The sequence below is a fragment of the Pseudorca crassidens genome, chromosome 10, assembly GCF_039906515.1.
Source record: "Pseudorca crassidens isolate mPseCra1 chromosome 10, mPseCra1.hap1, whole genome shotgun sequence".
Classification (NCBI taxonomy): domain Eukaryota; kingdom Metazoa; phylum Chordata; class Mammalia; order Artiodactyla; family Delphinidae; genus Pseudorca; species Pseudorca crassidens.
In genome coordinates this window covers 86,266,107-86,282,965 of record NC_090305.1, presented here as the reverse complement: position 1 = coordinate 86,282,965, position 16,859 = coordinate 86,266,107, and the positions used below count along the sequence as shown (strand labels likewise).

Sequence of the window (16,859 nt, the reverse complement as noted above, 5' to 3'; positions counted from 1 at the left end):
CCTATGTTCATTAAGAAGCAACAGAGGCAGCCAGCTGTCCTGTGTGTCTGTCATAGTAGTTCTTTGTAAACATTTAGAGGAAATAGACAAGGTCACTTTGTTAAAATGTGACTATTAAAAAGATTGCAAACTCTGGTTTTTCAATTCTTTGCATACATGGGAGGAGTTAAACTTGAAGCGGTCATTTTTTTCCATCACCTTCTCACAGAATATAATCTGTACCCCTGGTGCCAAGAAGTAAAGCATTTTCTGTTTCTTTTTGTTTTTGTTTAAGAAAATTTAATTTTGCTTTCTTTAAATCAGATTGCATCAGGCATAGGAGGCTTATTACATAGACAATAACTTTTAAAGGTGAATACTGGTGAATTTGAGGTTAGTTTCTTACTAAAGCACTGAATGTTTTAAGCAAATTGGAGATAATTCAACCCCAAAAGCTTGTTTTTCTTTTCCATATTTAGCAAAAGTTTTTCTTGGCTTGAAATATTAGGCCAATTGTCTCAACTCAACAAAGGGCATGCTCAAAATAGAATTTTAATGAAAATATACTTCAGAGGACGTCAGATAGCTTGGACTTCTGTAAATAATGCTTGCAAATGAGTTAAGAGCAGGAAGACTTTGGCCCAAAATTTGAGCTGAACTTTTTCAATTCAGTTCTAATCATTTTGTGTAATACATTTGCAAATAATTTTCCTGTTTGTATACTTTCACTTTTGTTTTTGTTGACTGAGTTAGAAATGATATAAAACAGACCATTCAGGGCATAAGACCGTTCTCATATCCTTAACACCACTTTCATAGGACTCAGGAAGTGTTCAACATTTTTAGAGACAATCTGTTTTTACAAAGTCTGTCCCTCTATTACAGCCAGGCCAACATGGCTTGATAGCAGAGTCAGAAGGGGCATGATATACAGGAAATTAGAAACTATTTAAAGACCCCTATTGTGTATGTGTACGTGTGCACATAATATGAGCGCACTGTAGAAAATGTGTTTCCATTTTTTTTTACAAAACTCTTTAAACCTTATTTTATGCAACCAATATGATATTCCACTCAATAAATATGCCGTACTTTATTAACAGTTCCCCATAGTTTGATTTTAAATGGCTTTTAAATTTTCTTTCTTTTTTTATTGTAAATAAAATACAATACTTTGTGCAAAATATTTGTCTGAATTCTAGATTATTTCCTTAGGACACATTCCAATAAGTTGGTTTAATGGATTAAATTGAAAAGCATATTTTTTAAGCTCCTGCTTACTAGAAAGATTTGCCAACGTACCCTCCTATCCCAGAGAATTATGGGAATGCTTATTTCTACCCATTTGTCCGTTTCGGATTTTATTTTTATCATGTACAGTCTGATCAATTTAACTTGACCTATTAATAAGGCAAGTATAACAATACTCCATAAAGCTTTAGAAATTTGTTCTAAAACTGCGTGTTATTTTTTATGAAAATGTAATTATTAAACTAAGAGAAAAATTGGGTTTCAAGATAAAGATAAAAAACTTTAGATCTGCCCTTAAATTGAAGATTTGAAATGCTTAGCCGTAGATCAGTATGTTTTTAAAAATGAAGTGCATGTTATTTAGAGATTCTTACCTCGGAGTGTCCAGGTCTTAATATTACAGAAAGCTACAAATTTATACCAATAAAATTTTTTTCCTTGTATGATGTAGTATAACTGTTAGCAGCATAAACTTTCTAAAATTAGAAATGTTGAAGTCTCTTCTGCTACCTCGTATGTAATATAGTCAAATTCCTGGCTCTGCTGCTGCAAACTGTGTTTTCAAATAACTTTTTTTCTTTTACTTCCTGTTTTCCATTTCCTATCCTCTTCCTTATTGAACACTCCTTGTTACTAGGCAGAACCAAGGGCTTCTGTCTCGGAGAATGGTTGTGTCTCCAGAAATGAGATCAGTTTTCAATTCTCTTTTAAGTGTAGCCAGCTGTAGTAAGTACAGTCCCTCGGATCGGTGTGTCGCTTCTTGCCTAGCAGCAGCTTTGCTTGTTCTGACTGATGTGTGAAGTTACAGAAATCTGCTTTTGTTTTTATATTAGAAAAAAACACTAAATATCTGATTTTGCGTAGTGTTTACTTCCAAAGCTCTTTTCCAGAGGACTTTTTATTCACCTGTACTAAAAGACATTGGAGTTTAAAATAAAAAGAAAGCTACTAACTATCTAACCTATTCTAACCTACTATTACAGGAATGAGGTTTTGCTTATTGGAGTGGTCTGTATAACACGATGCCTTCTTTTGGATGTACTTTCCAAATGGGCCTGTGATTGTTTTATGTGATGCTGTTTCCAGTTTACACTTGACCCATACACCCTAAGGATGTAAAATATGTCCCAAGGTACCCTCACCTCCCTTTAAGTATATTCCTTTGTTTCAGAGAAAAACATCTAGTATATTTCCCTTAAGTTGAAGACTGCTTAACGTCTAGCTGTCAAAAACACTTCAAAAGTCAAAAATACAACTCTCACACAAACCTAAAATGAGCATATGTCGAAGACTTAGTTAACTCATTCATGAGAGAAATAACAGAATGCTAAAGCTGGTTCCCAGATAATTCAAGAGACTGAATCCCACACACTGAAAGGGAGAGTACTGAGATGAGACTACTCAATTCAATACAAAACTAGTTAATATCCTACAGGGCAATAAAACTATGACCGTAATCTTTCTACTAGACAGAAGTTGTTTGTATTTCTTCCAAACAAAAACCCCCAAGTTAACATGTAACTTAACACAGTCTGGGTCCGCATCCATGGTAAATGTAACTTAGACAAAAGTCTATCTCTCAGGAGAAGTAAATACTCCTTGCATGGGCCTGTTAGACCATGTTCCAGTATGACCTTGAAAAAACACACAGCCATCCCTTGCCTTTATTTCCAAGTTTTGGATACTTTTCTTAACGGTGTTTTCTACTAACTTCTTTGAGTGTAGTAATCTTTGTACCCTGGGAACAAAAATGACAACAAGTTGTAACTTTTCTGGTTTCCTTTTATAGACCATACACAGAGACCGGTCAACTGGACAATACAGAGGGAAACCTGCTGGAAGACAGCCTGGAGAATAGTGAGCAGAGGCTCTTTTGGCACGAAGACTCAAAGCCTGGAACATTAGTCTGAACTGCAGTTGAGCCTCTTGACCGAGCACTGCATTCTCACACTAGTGTGCCTTGCAAAATGTGTTCGTCTTCCCAGAAGGCTGTTGGCTATAGAAACCTAAAGGCATCCAAGGTGGAAGAGAGGACTCCCATGACCCCGGAAGTGAATCACACACTAAGCCACACAAAACCCCTGAACAACAACCCACCTTTCCAAGTCTAGGTGCTAACCTAACAGCAAGGTCAAGACCACATGTGAACCATTGCCAAGGAGGACTCAGCCTTTACCAAGAGCAAGCACTTTTTAAGAGAACAAAAGTTGTTGAAGGCAGACCTCAAAACTGTGAAAAGTGCGTTCAGGGTCTCCAACAGGAAAGAAGGACAGGGGAAATTTCAGAGCACAATTCAGAATGATGAGAGAAGGGAAGCCAGAAGCTCGTCACTGCTCACCATCGGAAAGTTTGAATTCGTGAGCTGGTGAAGAATTACATACTATGTCTACCCGGACATGAACAATTTAGACAGTATTAGAAAATTACTTGAAGAGAAGCTGGATTTTTCATGAATTCCTGAATGAGTGTAAGTGTTTTTAGGCTATTATCAAGAGTGATGGTTTTCATAAGCACCATAAAATGGGTTCTGGAAAGACTTATGGCTGTAGCATCCTGTAATATAACTTCATGGTAGCAGATTGGGGAAAAATGAAGCAGCCCACCACGTAACTGACAAACTCTGCTTGGAGAATTTTCTAAGGTACACTATCATTGAGTTCCTTTTTTCTTTCTACTCCAATGGCATGATGAGCTATTGTTCAGGCTGGTAACTCTCCAACGCAGCTGTCATTGCAATGGCAGACTTGATATGGAAAGTTTTTATAACCAAGAGTTTGAAAAAGTATTTTAAGGTGATACAGCAAGAACCCAACACAATATAAAGAAAAAAAACCACGAACACCACATCATTTTAGATGAATTGCGTGCCTTAAAATTGTGAACATTTGAAGAGTAAGCATATTGTCTGGATTCCCCAGGTAGTTCTAAGTCACCAAGTGACAAAAGCAAAATTAGTCATTAAAAACAAAAACGAAAACCTTCCAAGCTGCCGTAAATTTAATTATGAGGCTAAAACTACCTCATACTTTCCTTGGAAGAAATAATTCGCTATGGTATATCGTTGGATGTTTTGGGTTGGTTTGTTGTTTTTTTTTTAACAAATATTTCCATATTCTAAATGGATCTTCTTTTTTCATCTTTACTCTGCTTCAGAATTCCATAAAAGGTGCTCCTTCCCCCTCTTTTATACAGTTTTCTTGTTCATATTGTGAATAGAGAAGTTTCTGAACAACTTTTGGGGAACATTTTCTATCTATATTCCAAAGCATGTAATATATACATAAAGTTGATTTGTTAAACTGGTCCTTAGTCATTTGTATCATTGAAAATGAAGTTTGGGGGAAAATAATTTGGAAAACAAAAAGACATGCAAAAAAATAACTTATTCCTTTTTGCATATTTGTATAGCCTTCTAGAAACAGATATATCCTTTTGCATATTCTTTTACTGTTCTGACTTTTTTAGACCTATTATTTTTTTTACATAGGTCAATAAATGAAAGGTGTGCTACTGAAAATGTTTATGTATCCTTCCTTCCATTTATGTCCAGGGTTCATACAAACCAACTGAAGGTACTCTACTTCAAGTAATCAGGTTGGACAAGATTGTAGATTTTTAGTTATGGTATTGCCATATTTTATTGATTCCAAGATGCCCACTTTTTCATACTTACATCCCTGAAATCAGGATGCATCTTTTGATTGCTGACGTGTTATAGTTGAATTGGCAGTGTTTTCGGGTTTTTTTTCTTAGTGAGACATAACGTAACGCTGTGTCTTAGAATAAAATTGTCTTAGAATTGGTGAAATACGGTAGTTTATTACCTCATGGAGGATAACCAATGTAGGCTTCCTAATCTTACTAATGTTGTTTATTTGTAACAAGTCATTCATTCTAGTTTTTCAGACTGGCAAACAGGTCTTTTAAATTCAAGGATATATTTCATCTGACATCTTTTAATCCCAGACAGCAGGGAGAGGTGAGTGGGAAGTGAAATATAGGGAGATTAGTATTTCTGTGCAAGTACCTTACGTGGAAATAACCTTTTCCTGTTCAAGAAATGGTATGCTCAGAATTGCAGGTGTACCTTGAAAAAACAGACAAAACTTGGCTCCCAAATGGAAAAAGAAGGTACAGAAATGGGAGCACAGTGGGGCTGCTAAATGATTTTCCCCTCACCTTTTTTGGAAAACATTTCTCAACCACATTATTGATATGCTTATTAATGACTATAAAGTGACAGAGATAAATTTTTTAACATGTCAAATTGATGTTTTTATTACAAAATATCATATACTCATTTTAATTTTGTATTACAAAATATCATATACTCATTTTAATTTCAAACATGAAGAAGATATACAACATAAAAACATAGTTGTGCCCTATAAGCCTAACATTACCAGATAAATTGTTAATTTATTGTATAACAGTTCAGATTTTTTCCTATGCCTATAGTAATTTTTTAAAAAACAGCATCATATTACAAGTACAGTTTTACAACTTATTTTCTCACCAAAACCTCTTGGGCCTCACCCTTTGTCATGGCATGACCATGCAGTGTATATTGATCTACCTCATAAAGATGTATGTTTTACAAGGTGGATTGAAAAAATTGCCTCACCTTCCTGGATGTTTAATTTTTTTTCTATATTTGAGAAAATTATTCAGGATTCTTCCTTGTATTCATAAAAGCTTAATGTTAAGCACTAAAGATTCCAGAATTGTTTTGAACTATTAAAGACTGTTCTTAGGAACAAAGCTTCAAACACCAGTCTTTAAGAGCTTTCAGAATTAGAATAACGACCTTCTTTGGTAGTGTAGAAAAGTTTTGATGTTTTTTCTAAACTGTCAGTGGAGAAAATCCTGTTTTTAAAAATTTCAGTCATTGTGGGCCTATATTCTGTAAAGTGAAATAAAGTGAATTACTAAGGGAAAAAAATTTAGAGAATATCTATTACTAGAAAGATGAAATAAGAGATACAAAAGTATACATTCGTATTTATTATTAGATTCATCAGACATAAAACTACTCTGTCACGTTTCAATCCAAGTTTTTAAACACTGACTTAAAATTTCTGTTCTTAGCTTGTCCCAAGTTCTAGTAACAGAGTTTCTAGATTACCCCTTGAGTAACACTGATCTGGAGTTCTATCAAAGGAAGTCCTACCTCCACACTTACTAATAAGGCAAGTCAGGCTTCCCTGGTGGTGCAGTGGTTAAGAATCCGCCTACCAATGTGGGGGACACCGGTTCGAGCCCTGGTCAGGGAAGATCCTACATGCCGAGGAGCAACTAAGCCCATGTGCCACAACTGCTGAGCCTGTGCTCTAGAACCCACGAGCCACAACTACTGAGCCCGCACGCCACAACTACGGAAGCCCGCGCACCTAGAGCCCGCTCTCCACAACAAGAGAAGCCACCGCAATGAGGAGCCCGCACACCGCAACAAAGGGTAGCCTCTGCTCCACGCAGGTGGAGAAAGCCGGCACGCAGCAATGAAGACCCAATGCAGCCAAGAATAAATAAAATAAAATTAATTAATTTTAAAAAATAAGGCAAGTCATCATAGTGCTCTATGATCTCACAAAATGCAGTCCATTTCCAGAGAGAAAAGTCTTTTAACACATATATGGAGTCCGGAAGATGATGCAAAACTTAACTCACCTTTCGGCACAAAGTTTATTGGGCCCTTCATCCCCCATGTTTCTAACTCCATTCCTATGCCCTCCTCTGGATTTCCATAGGTCTTTTCTACTCCTCTATCTCCTCTTCCTTGTGCCACATGGAGCAGGAAAAAGAAAGGTATGTCCCTCTGCAAAAATATGTTTGCTCATGTCATCCTCACAACAGCCCAGTGAGGTACATAGTGTTATTATATCTCCATTTTACAGAATCTGAGAATTAGAAAACTCAAGTAATTTGCCAAGTCCTATAGCTATTGAGAGAAAAGCAGGAAATAGATCCTGACTTGTCACACTGCAACTCATAAACTGCTACCACCTTGTTGTTCCATGAACAGTGTCTCCACAGTAAGGGGAGCAAACAGGATTTTTAAAAAATACGTTAATGAAAATTGAGTGGATATATGCTAAGCTCAGATTCCCTTGTTCATAACTTATTAAAGATAATAGGCCCGGTTTTCTTTCATTTACCTGTGGCAGAAAGGCAGAGAAGCAGGCTTCAGTCCAAACACAGGTCAAGATAACCCTTATTTAGGGTACCACGTAGTCTTACATGGTTGCCCACGAGGTTCCATTATTTATTGCTCTATGAGCTCATCAGTAGACCAAGTACATTTCTTAAATTGTTTTCTAGTCAATGAAATGTCCCATGCCAGCGAACAGACTTGTTACCATCACAGATAATGATAATGAACTAAATATTGATCAGGAGTACTGAAAATATCTATTGACCCTTCCCCATTTCTGATTGCTCGGGGCAATATGATGACATGAAGTTTATATGCTATTCCACCCATGCCCTGAGGACTCCTGTCAGGATTCAGCTCTATGAGATGTCTGTGCTTGTGGCCTAAGCGCTTTGATTCTCTTTGGAAAGAGTAAATCTGAGATTACTCTTTAGAGTAATCTCTAAAGAGTATTTCTCTTTAGAGTAATCTCTAAAGAGTATTACTCTTTAGAATAATACTCTGTTAGAACCTGAGACCGCTTCCAGAATGTCATTAGTACACTTCCATCCTCTTCTACCTTGTGTGATTCATTGAGCGAGTCTATCTTCCCTGCAAAAGAAAATAGGAAATATGCATGAGCTCTGTGATGGTGATACTTACCTGAGTGCTGTTCTTAACTAACACACGTACAAACACATTCTCGCCATTTCCTTTTGCTTTCGGATACCAGCAGCCTTGACAAGGACCGTATCCTGGGACCTGGGAGGGGTTGGGAGTCGACCTAACTTATGAGTTTCCGATAATGATCTTTTCTTGAATACTTATAATATTCATGAAGTGCCCAAGGCTTAGAAGTTTTGTGATTTCCAACTGAGGCATTTGGAAATGTGTTGCTGTGTTTTGGAATCTCCTGATGATTTGGAAGTACTGCTGGCATTTAGAAACCAGGGACATTAAACGTACTGCAAAGGCATGGGATGATCCAACACCACAAACAGTTGTTTTATCCAACCTGCCCAAAATACCCCACTGAGAGGCCCCGGGTGACGTATCTAGGAAAAGGTGTTATGACAACCCCTATGGGCTTGATGCTTGTGTGGGCTGCTTTCCGGTATTTAAAGCAGAGATGTCTCAATTTTGGAGGGAGGAAGGGGGGAGTGAAGGAGATAATTGTTTTCTGAGGGTGGGGGAGAGATTTATGTAACTTGAAAAACCACATATCCAACAACTATTAAGACACCAACTGTGTCAGTCGCTGCTCTAGGCAGTGAAAATACAATGTCTTCCTGAAGCTTACAGTGCAATGAGGGAGAAACAGAAGTCAGCAATTGGAGTAACTTAAAATGATCATTAGTCCTATGGGGGCCAAGAGTGGTGAGAAGAAAGGGGACGTGGATAATACCTTAGGTTTGTGGGACACAGTGGGACCTTTCTGGCAGTGATGCCGAAGGCTGACTCAGGGATTGGTAAGAAAAGATCCAGTTAAGCAAGAAGGAAAAGCAGCTCTCCTAGGGCTTAGAGAATGGCATTATGGCATTTGCCGTGGCCCTAAAAGCCAAGAGAAGCTTAGCCAGTTTTAGAAACTGAAACAATAGGAGGACAGATTATTCCAGAATTAAGGAAATATAAGTAATAAAGAAAGCTGTCATTTTTGAGCTCCCGTTATAGTTGCAACAATGGGCTAAGTGCTAAACATACATTACTTCATTTAATCCTTCAACTGTGTGACAGAGGTGGTCTTATCCCAGAAAAGGATATAAAGGAGTTCCCTGGTAGTCCAGTGGTTAGGACTCCGCACTTTCACTGCCAAGGGCGTGGGTTCAACCCCTGGTCAGGGAACTAAGAATCCCGCAAGCCGCGCGGCATTGCCCCCTCCCCCACAAAAAAAAGAAAAAAAGGATATAAAGAGGCTCAGGACGGTTACTGTGGCCTTGGTGGCATGACCATGCAGCAAGTAAGCTGTAAAGCTAAAATTCAAACCTATGTCTGTCTGACTCCAAATCTCATGCTATCCATTACCAGGATATTATAAACAGCAATTGCTCACCAAGCACCTCCCTTCAATGGAAACCAAAGGAAATGAAAAGGTAAGAGAAGGAGCAAACAGGAGTCAGCCTGGGGAGGAGAAAGAGGAAAGGCCAATGGGAGGGATGGAAATCAGATTGGCATGGTTAAAATAAACATGGCAAAGAACAGTCCAGGACAGTCTGCAGTTCGTGAGTTTTCAAGATGTGCAATTCAGAGACTTCTGATCAGGGTGTGGCGTGAAGATATTCCTAATGAAGGTCTAGTTAATAGCAAACTGGGCAGGAATTACCTTTGCAAAAAGGTGGCAGAAAAGAGCAAAAGCATTTGAGGGATGCCCTGGAAAGTCCTATGAATTAGACTAGCTTTGTAGCCTCCCAACCGTTGTTCTCTCCCAACACAAACACAGAACTTTTCCTGGAAAACCATTCTTTATGCTGTCCTCTCCTCAATTTCAGGAGAAAATGGTTGCATGAGGAGATCAAAGATTGGGAAGCCAGAGTGAGAAAGATCTCATCAGGGAGACTGGCAGCCCCAAACTGAGAAGGACATTCCCAGCAGCCCTTCAATTACCACGGAAGGAGCCTTTCTGGGAGTTGCTAGTGTGTGTCTGGGCAGACATCACCATCTTCATAAAGCAGTGGTTAAATGTGTGGGCTTTAAAATCAGGCAGATCTGGAGACAGGCCGCCAGGCTTGGAGTCAATCCCAGCCCCACGGCTCTCTGGTTGTATGAACTAGGGTAAGTTTCCTAACCTCCCTGGGCCTCAGTTTCCTCTTTAGGACACATCACACCAGGGCATTTTGTATGCTGAACAAAATAATGCACTTAAACAGCTGGGCACAGCATGTGATCCCCAGCAGATCCTTCACAATATAAATTATTCCCTAAGAAGGTGGTAAGTGACGTTGAGCATTAAAGGAGATCTAGAAAGTTGGGGTTCTGAGGATTTGCACTGCTTTAGTTTAGCCCCTGCAATGACAACATTATTGAAACAACTCATCATATGTCTCAGGTACTGTCGTGGGCTTTTGGAATGTTTCTTTTTCTTATTTAATCCTCACAGCAAGTTTGCAATTATTAATCCCAAACAAAAGCTCGAGGAAGTTGAGTAGTTTGACCAAGTCACATACCAAGAAAGTACCCAGACCTGGATAGCAATTAACAAATGCATTCAAGAGAAGTTTTGCAAGTGATCAATTCGTGCCCCTCTGGAGTCCACCATGGAGGGAGGCTGCACCAATATTAACCCGAGAAATCAAACGGATTAAGGTGTTTTCCTGACCTTTCAACCAGAGCTCTCCTGCAAGGCCAGGACTCGGGCAGCGTGCGCTTACAAGAGACTGAGACTGATCGCCTTCTGAAATTGGGTGCCCTGGCTGCTTCACCTGGGCTTGGCCCTTTTCATATGCATGAGAATGCAAACAAGCCAGACAGTAGGGTGGCCAGATTTAGCAAATGAAAGTGCAGGATGCCCAGTTAAATTTGTAAAATAGCTCTAATGTTAAATTTTTGTAATTTATTGGGGAAAAAAACAAAAAAAAGCTGGATACAGGACATTCGGGGCATCCTGGAAAAAAATCAGTGAGAGACACCAAACAAAACCATTGTCCCATAGATACAGGACACCTGCACCTGGCAACCTTACTTGCCAGGCCTCTGTCCAAGGGCAGGTGGGACTATAAGAGACGCTTAGGAAGCTTTTGGAGATGGTATGCTAGGGAGATAGGTCTTACACCCTTCCCGGGCTGGCAGAGGTTGGCCCTGCTCAATCCAGAGCCTTTCTTCAGATCAGAAACCTTCCAGGTTAGCCCAGTTTGGTCTGTAAACATGCACAGGATGTGTTGAAGCTCTTCTGGAAGGGCACCCCTGAGAAAACCTTTCCTCAGTTTTCTCTGGCCTAGAAAACAAGTGCCTACAAAATGGGTCAATGAGGACACCTAAAGCTCTGCTTAGGTTATTGCAGGCAGGAGGTTTTTGATCCGCCACCTCGGGATACTGAATTCAAACATGGAAGTACAAACAAGTTTCAGAGGCTCTTCAAAAAAAAACACTCAATTTCAAATGCCCAACAATTTGATTTATTAGCTATGTCTTCTTGGGGAAGCTGTGTACGTTTTTTAAAATATCATTTTTCTATAAAATAGAAATAATAATTGCACCAATCTCACAGAATTTTAAGGATTCAGTAAAACCATGAACATAGGGAGGCTAGCACGGTGCCTGGGCACAGTTAGCCCTTATCAATGTTTGTTGTCATTATTGTTTCTAATGGGACACTGCAAAGAAGTGGAATACAAGAGAGTTGTTATTAATAATATTTAATATTACTATAAACTTTATTAATAAAATTAAAATAGTAAATATCAATAATATTTAACATTCAGTGAGTGCCATGGGATTAGAGTGAAGTGAGTGAGGCACTTGCTCAGGTGCAAAATGTAAGGGGGCACCAGAAAACCCAGTTGACAAGATAAATAACATTTTAATGAAGTCTTTTAAAAATAATCAAAACGTAGGCAAAAAAAAAAAAATCCATGATGAACAAAATATCGAAATTTTAAATAAGTATAATAATCAGTATTACTGATTATTCCTTTTGCCTCAGGCTCTAACATAGCTTAGCTATGTGCTCATACGCCATCCTAAAAACCAGAGAAGGCAAGTGTTAAATATATCCATTTTACAGAAGAGAGAAAGGAAACCCAGAGGAACTGCTCAGATACACTGCCCAGGGCCACATAACCAAGTATTGATATAGGGCCAGAAATCTACCCCAGACTGGAACGATTGTAAAGCTCACGCCTTGCTCTTTCTCTGTTCCCTTTCACAAAGGGATGCAGGCTAACATTTTTCTACCCCAGGGTACTGTGTGTAGAATCGCCAGATTTACCGAATAAAAGTAAAGGATGCCCAGTGAAATTAGAAGTTGAGAAAAACAAATTTTAGTATGTGTATGTCTCATACACGTCCTTTATCTTATCCGACAACCCTCCTCCCTGCCCCATCACCAAGGCAACCAGACATTTTAGTACAGAATTTCAAAATGCAGTAGAGCTGCTGGATTAAGCCTGCCATGTCTGTACCTGAGCACGGACCAGGAAGAGTAAATGTCTGTAACAGAGTAATGAGGGCCAAAAACAAAATAAAAAATAGAGGAAATTGACTAAAACTCTTAGGCTTAAAGGCAAAGGGACGGTTTGAGCTTCATCTGGCTCTACCAAAGCCCTTTTTTAGCCTTTAATGAGATGCTCTGGGATAAGAAATTACAAGCCTGAGTTGAAATAAAATAAAGAAAACGCTTTAGATGTTCCGTGTTGCGTGTCGTACAAATGTTATTTGTTATTTTGAGATCTCCAGTTCTGGGCGACATAAATTATTCCTTTGGCAGGACAATAGGCTGAACCCCAGTGATTTGCTTCCATTCACAGTGCAATGAAAATGATTGAGAACGTAAGAAATTTGTTCTTTAAAAACAGTGGTAATCATGCCCACCTGGAGCCAAAACGTTAGCAAATTTCAGCTCCTTGGAGCTCAGTAAACTGAATATATTGTCAGAAATTATTTCTTCTTATAATGTTGCTGCATGCAGAAGGAGAAGGGGAAAATATTTCAAGGCCAACCTGAACTTTAAGTAGTATTTGAGGAATTAGGTTTTTAATTATGTAAGAGTGAATTGTTAAAATATGCCAATGGATTTTTAGGAAATTGCATGACTTGAACAACCATTTCAATTTCTAATTCACACCCTACCTACCCAGTGAAAATTTTCTAGATCTCTCCCAGGTAAATGGATCCTTCCCAGAGCAATACCTAACACTTCACACAACCCACCAATTTCCAGGTTACTGGTTTGTACGTGCGTGTACGCTCCCAGGGATACTTATGCTTACCCCCCATCCCCTACTAGTCTATGAGCTCTTAGAAATCGAGGGGCATATTTTATTTAAATATGTGTTCCATTTAGACTGTAAAACCAATTCCTTGTCCAGCAAGTAGTTGTGGAATTGTGTAGTATTTACATACTATATTAGTTTGCCAGGGCTGCCATAAACAAAGAACCACAAACTATGGAACTTACCAGAAATGTATTGGCTCCCAATTGTGGAGTCTGAGATCATGTGTGGGCAGGACTGCTTTCCTCTGAGGTACGTGAGGGACAGTCTCTTTCATGTATCTCAACTGGCTTCTGGAGGTTTGCTGGCAATCTTGGGCATACCTTTGCTTGTACCAATAGAAGCGTCACCCTGATCTTGCCTCCATCTTCACGTGACATTCTCCCTGTGTGCATGTCCCAGCGTCCAAATTTCCCTTTTTTAGGTCCCACCTCACCTTGACTACATCTGTAAAGACCCGATTTCCAAGGAAGGTTGCATTCTGAGGTACTTATTGGGGGTTTGGACTCCAACATACGTTTTTTTAGGAGGCTCAATTCAATGCATAACGCATACCAAATGAAGAAGAAAAATCACCCGAATCCGAAAGATGTATTTTTGAGGTTCAAATAACATAAAATTGTAGGTTAACAGGTTCTACCTGATTAATAACTCTCTACTCAGCAGAGATGCTTGAGGGAAGGATTGGGGGCGTGGTTAATTCTGATTCAAAGTTACTCTGAATCATGACATCGAAGATACCGTAATCAGATCAGGATATTGACATGTGAGAAAACAGAACATTGTTCAGCCTGGATCTACTGAGTCAGAATCTGCATCTGTACCAGCTCCTCAGCTTAAGCACATTCAAGGGCTATGCTGTTCTGCTAATGTCTCCTCATTTCACACCTGAAAGTAAAGTGATTGTTGAGAAGGTACACTCACTCCCCACTCCTTGGGTTTCTGTACAGCGACTTCAGCTAGACCCCTGTATGGTACATCCACCCAGGAAACTTTAAACAAAGATGTAGTGATGCTCCAGTCCTACAATGGACCAACTAAATCATTATATCTGAGCGTGAACCCAATCACTGATTTTTAAAGGGTCCTCAGGTGATACTAACAAGCAGCGTGGGGCGTGAGGACCAATGAGCTGCACCTGGCCTCTCCACCGCTCCTTCTGCTTCACGCAATCCTCTTCCCCCTTTCTCAGTCTGCCTGCCTGCCTGCAGAGAGGGAGCCCTTTTGTCAGCTCCCTGGCCCTGGGATAGACTTGTCACGGTAGTTTCTGCAAGCAAGTGTGCCGAGAGAGAGTCCTACGATGGTCCCGAGCTGCTTGTGGAATTCCAGGTAGTACTGACGAACCCAAACCCTGCGCATCACTGGGAACCTTGCTAACATGCAGGCTCTGATTCAGGAGGTCGGGCTTGAGATTTGGGAACCTGCATTTCTAACGTTTTTCCAGGGCATGCCTGTGTTTCTTGTCCACGGCTCACACTAAGTAACAGAGCCGACAACTAAACCATCCCTTTTTTTTTTTAACATCTTTATTAGAGTATAATTGCTTTCAATGGTGTGTTAGTTTCTGCTGTATAACAAAGTCAATCAGCTATATGTATACATATATCCCCATGTCCCCTCCCTCTTGTGTCCCACCCTCCCTATCCCGCCCTTCTAGGTGGTCACAAAGCACCGAGCTGATCTCCCTGTGCTATGCGGCTGCTTCCCACTAGCTATCTATTTTACGTTTGGTAGTGTATATATGTCCATGCCACTCTCTCACTTCGTCCCAGCTTACCCTTCCCCCTCCCCGTGTCCTCAAGTCCATTCTCTACGTCTGCGTCTTTATTCCTCTCCTGCGCCTAGGTTCTTCAGAACCACTTTTTTTGGGGGGGCGGGGTCGGTACGCGGGCCTCTCACTGTTGTGGCCTCTCCCGTTGCGGAGCACAGGCTCCGGACGCGCAGGCTCAGCGGCCATGGCTCACGGGCCCAGCCGCGCCGCGGCATGTGGGATCTTCCCAGACCGGGGCACGAACTCGTGTCCCCCGCATCAGCAGGTGGACTCTGAACCACTGCACCACCAGGGAAGCCTAGAACCGTTTTTTTTTAGATTCCATATATATGTGTTAGCATACGGTATTTGTTTTTCTTTTTCTGACTTCACTGTATGACAGACTCTAGGTCCGTTCACCTCGCTACAAATAACTCAATTTCATTCCTTTTTAGGGCTAATAGTCCATTGTATATGTGTGCCACATCTTCTTTATCCATTCATCTGTCCATGGACACTTAGTAAACCATTCCTTCTGACTGGGCTTTTATCTGCTATTCGTTCTACATTTGACCCTTGAACAACGTGGCGGGGAGGGGCGCCAAGCTTCGCACAGCTGAAAATCTTCATGTAACTTATAGTCGGTCTTCCTCTATATATGTGGTTCCTCCATTTCTGCAGTTCCTCTGTATCTATGGTTTTGCATCCAAAAATTCAACTAACCATGGATCATGTAGTATTGTAGTATTTACTATTGAAAAAGAATCCACATGTAAGTGGACGCACGCAGTTCAAACCCATGTTTGTTCAAGGGTCAGCTGTATATGTACTTTGGTCTCTGATATAACACCTCTGTTCTTTTTCTGAACTTGGATTTATCATTTACTGAAGAAACTGTAGGACTTCGGTAACCTAACTGGTCTCTTTATAGTGATTCACAAACACTAATGTAGTGCCTATGTAGTGAATCTTATTTTTTTTTAAATATATATTTATTTATGTATTTGGCAACGCCAGGTCTTAGTTGCGGCATGCGGGATCTAGTTCCCTGACTGGGATCAAACCCCGGGCCGCCTGCATTGGGAGCGCGGAGTCTTAACCACTGGACCACCAGGGAAGTCCCTCTAGTGAATCTTCTGAGCGTTAACTGCCCAGGTGACAGTGATTCTTCTTTCTCTTGGAACTACTTCCCACATTCACAAGGCACTCCAGCCCCCATGGCCAAATCTTAAAGTCGATAGAACACAGGCGCTCTAGAGCCAGGCAGTGTGTGTTCAAAGCCTGGCTCTGATGCCTACTAGCCGTGTGACCTTGAGAAAGTCACTTGGTTTCTCTAAGCCTTCATTTTTTCCCCTCACTTCAAAGGGCTGACCTCTCGATTAAAGGAGATAAAATTTATAAAATGCATAGACAGCGACAGGCCTAGAGCAAGCACTCATTGCATGCTAGTGGTGGGGATGACTTTGCCATTTCCTGACCTGACCCCTTAGGTATAGTTGATGGATGCAGCGGGGGGTAGAGGGTGCCTGACCCAGGCTAGAGCAATCACATCCCCTCTGAGGAATTTGGAATTGGAAGGTGAAAGCCTCAGAGAATGAATGCTGTCAAAATTGCAGCATTTGAACTTTTCCGCTCACATGTTTGTCAGAGGAGCTGCAGCATCAATAACGCCTGGGAGCTTGTTACATGATACGCACTCTCAGGCTCCCTCCCAGACCTCCTGAATACAGCTGGATTTTTAATAAGATGAACATCACTGCTTGAGACACATTAAGAGCAAAGTCTACTATCTTCTTGAAAGTCATCCATTGTGATCTTTGTTTCT

General features: G+C 40.3%; 1 protein-coding gene across 10 annotated transcripts in view; it reads left to right on the top strand.

The window, feature by feature from the left end:
* The window catches only part of FRMD4B (FERM domain containing 4B), a 335,945-nt gene extending 331,198 nt beyond the window's left edge, over window positions 1–4,747 (top strand). For all 10 annotated transcript variants that reach the window (XM_067755160.1, XM_067755168.1, XM_067755163.1 and 7 more), the window contains one exon: window positions 3,020–4,747. In XM_067755160.1, coding sequence (XP_067611261.1) covers window positions 3,020–3,140 — 121 coding nt within the window. In that variant the 3' untranslated portion in view covers window positions 3,141–4,747. The remainder of the gene's footprint in view (window positions 1–3,019) is intronic.
* Window positions 4,748–16,859: the final 12,112 nt, after the last annotated feature.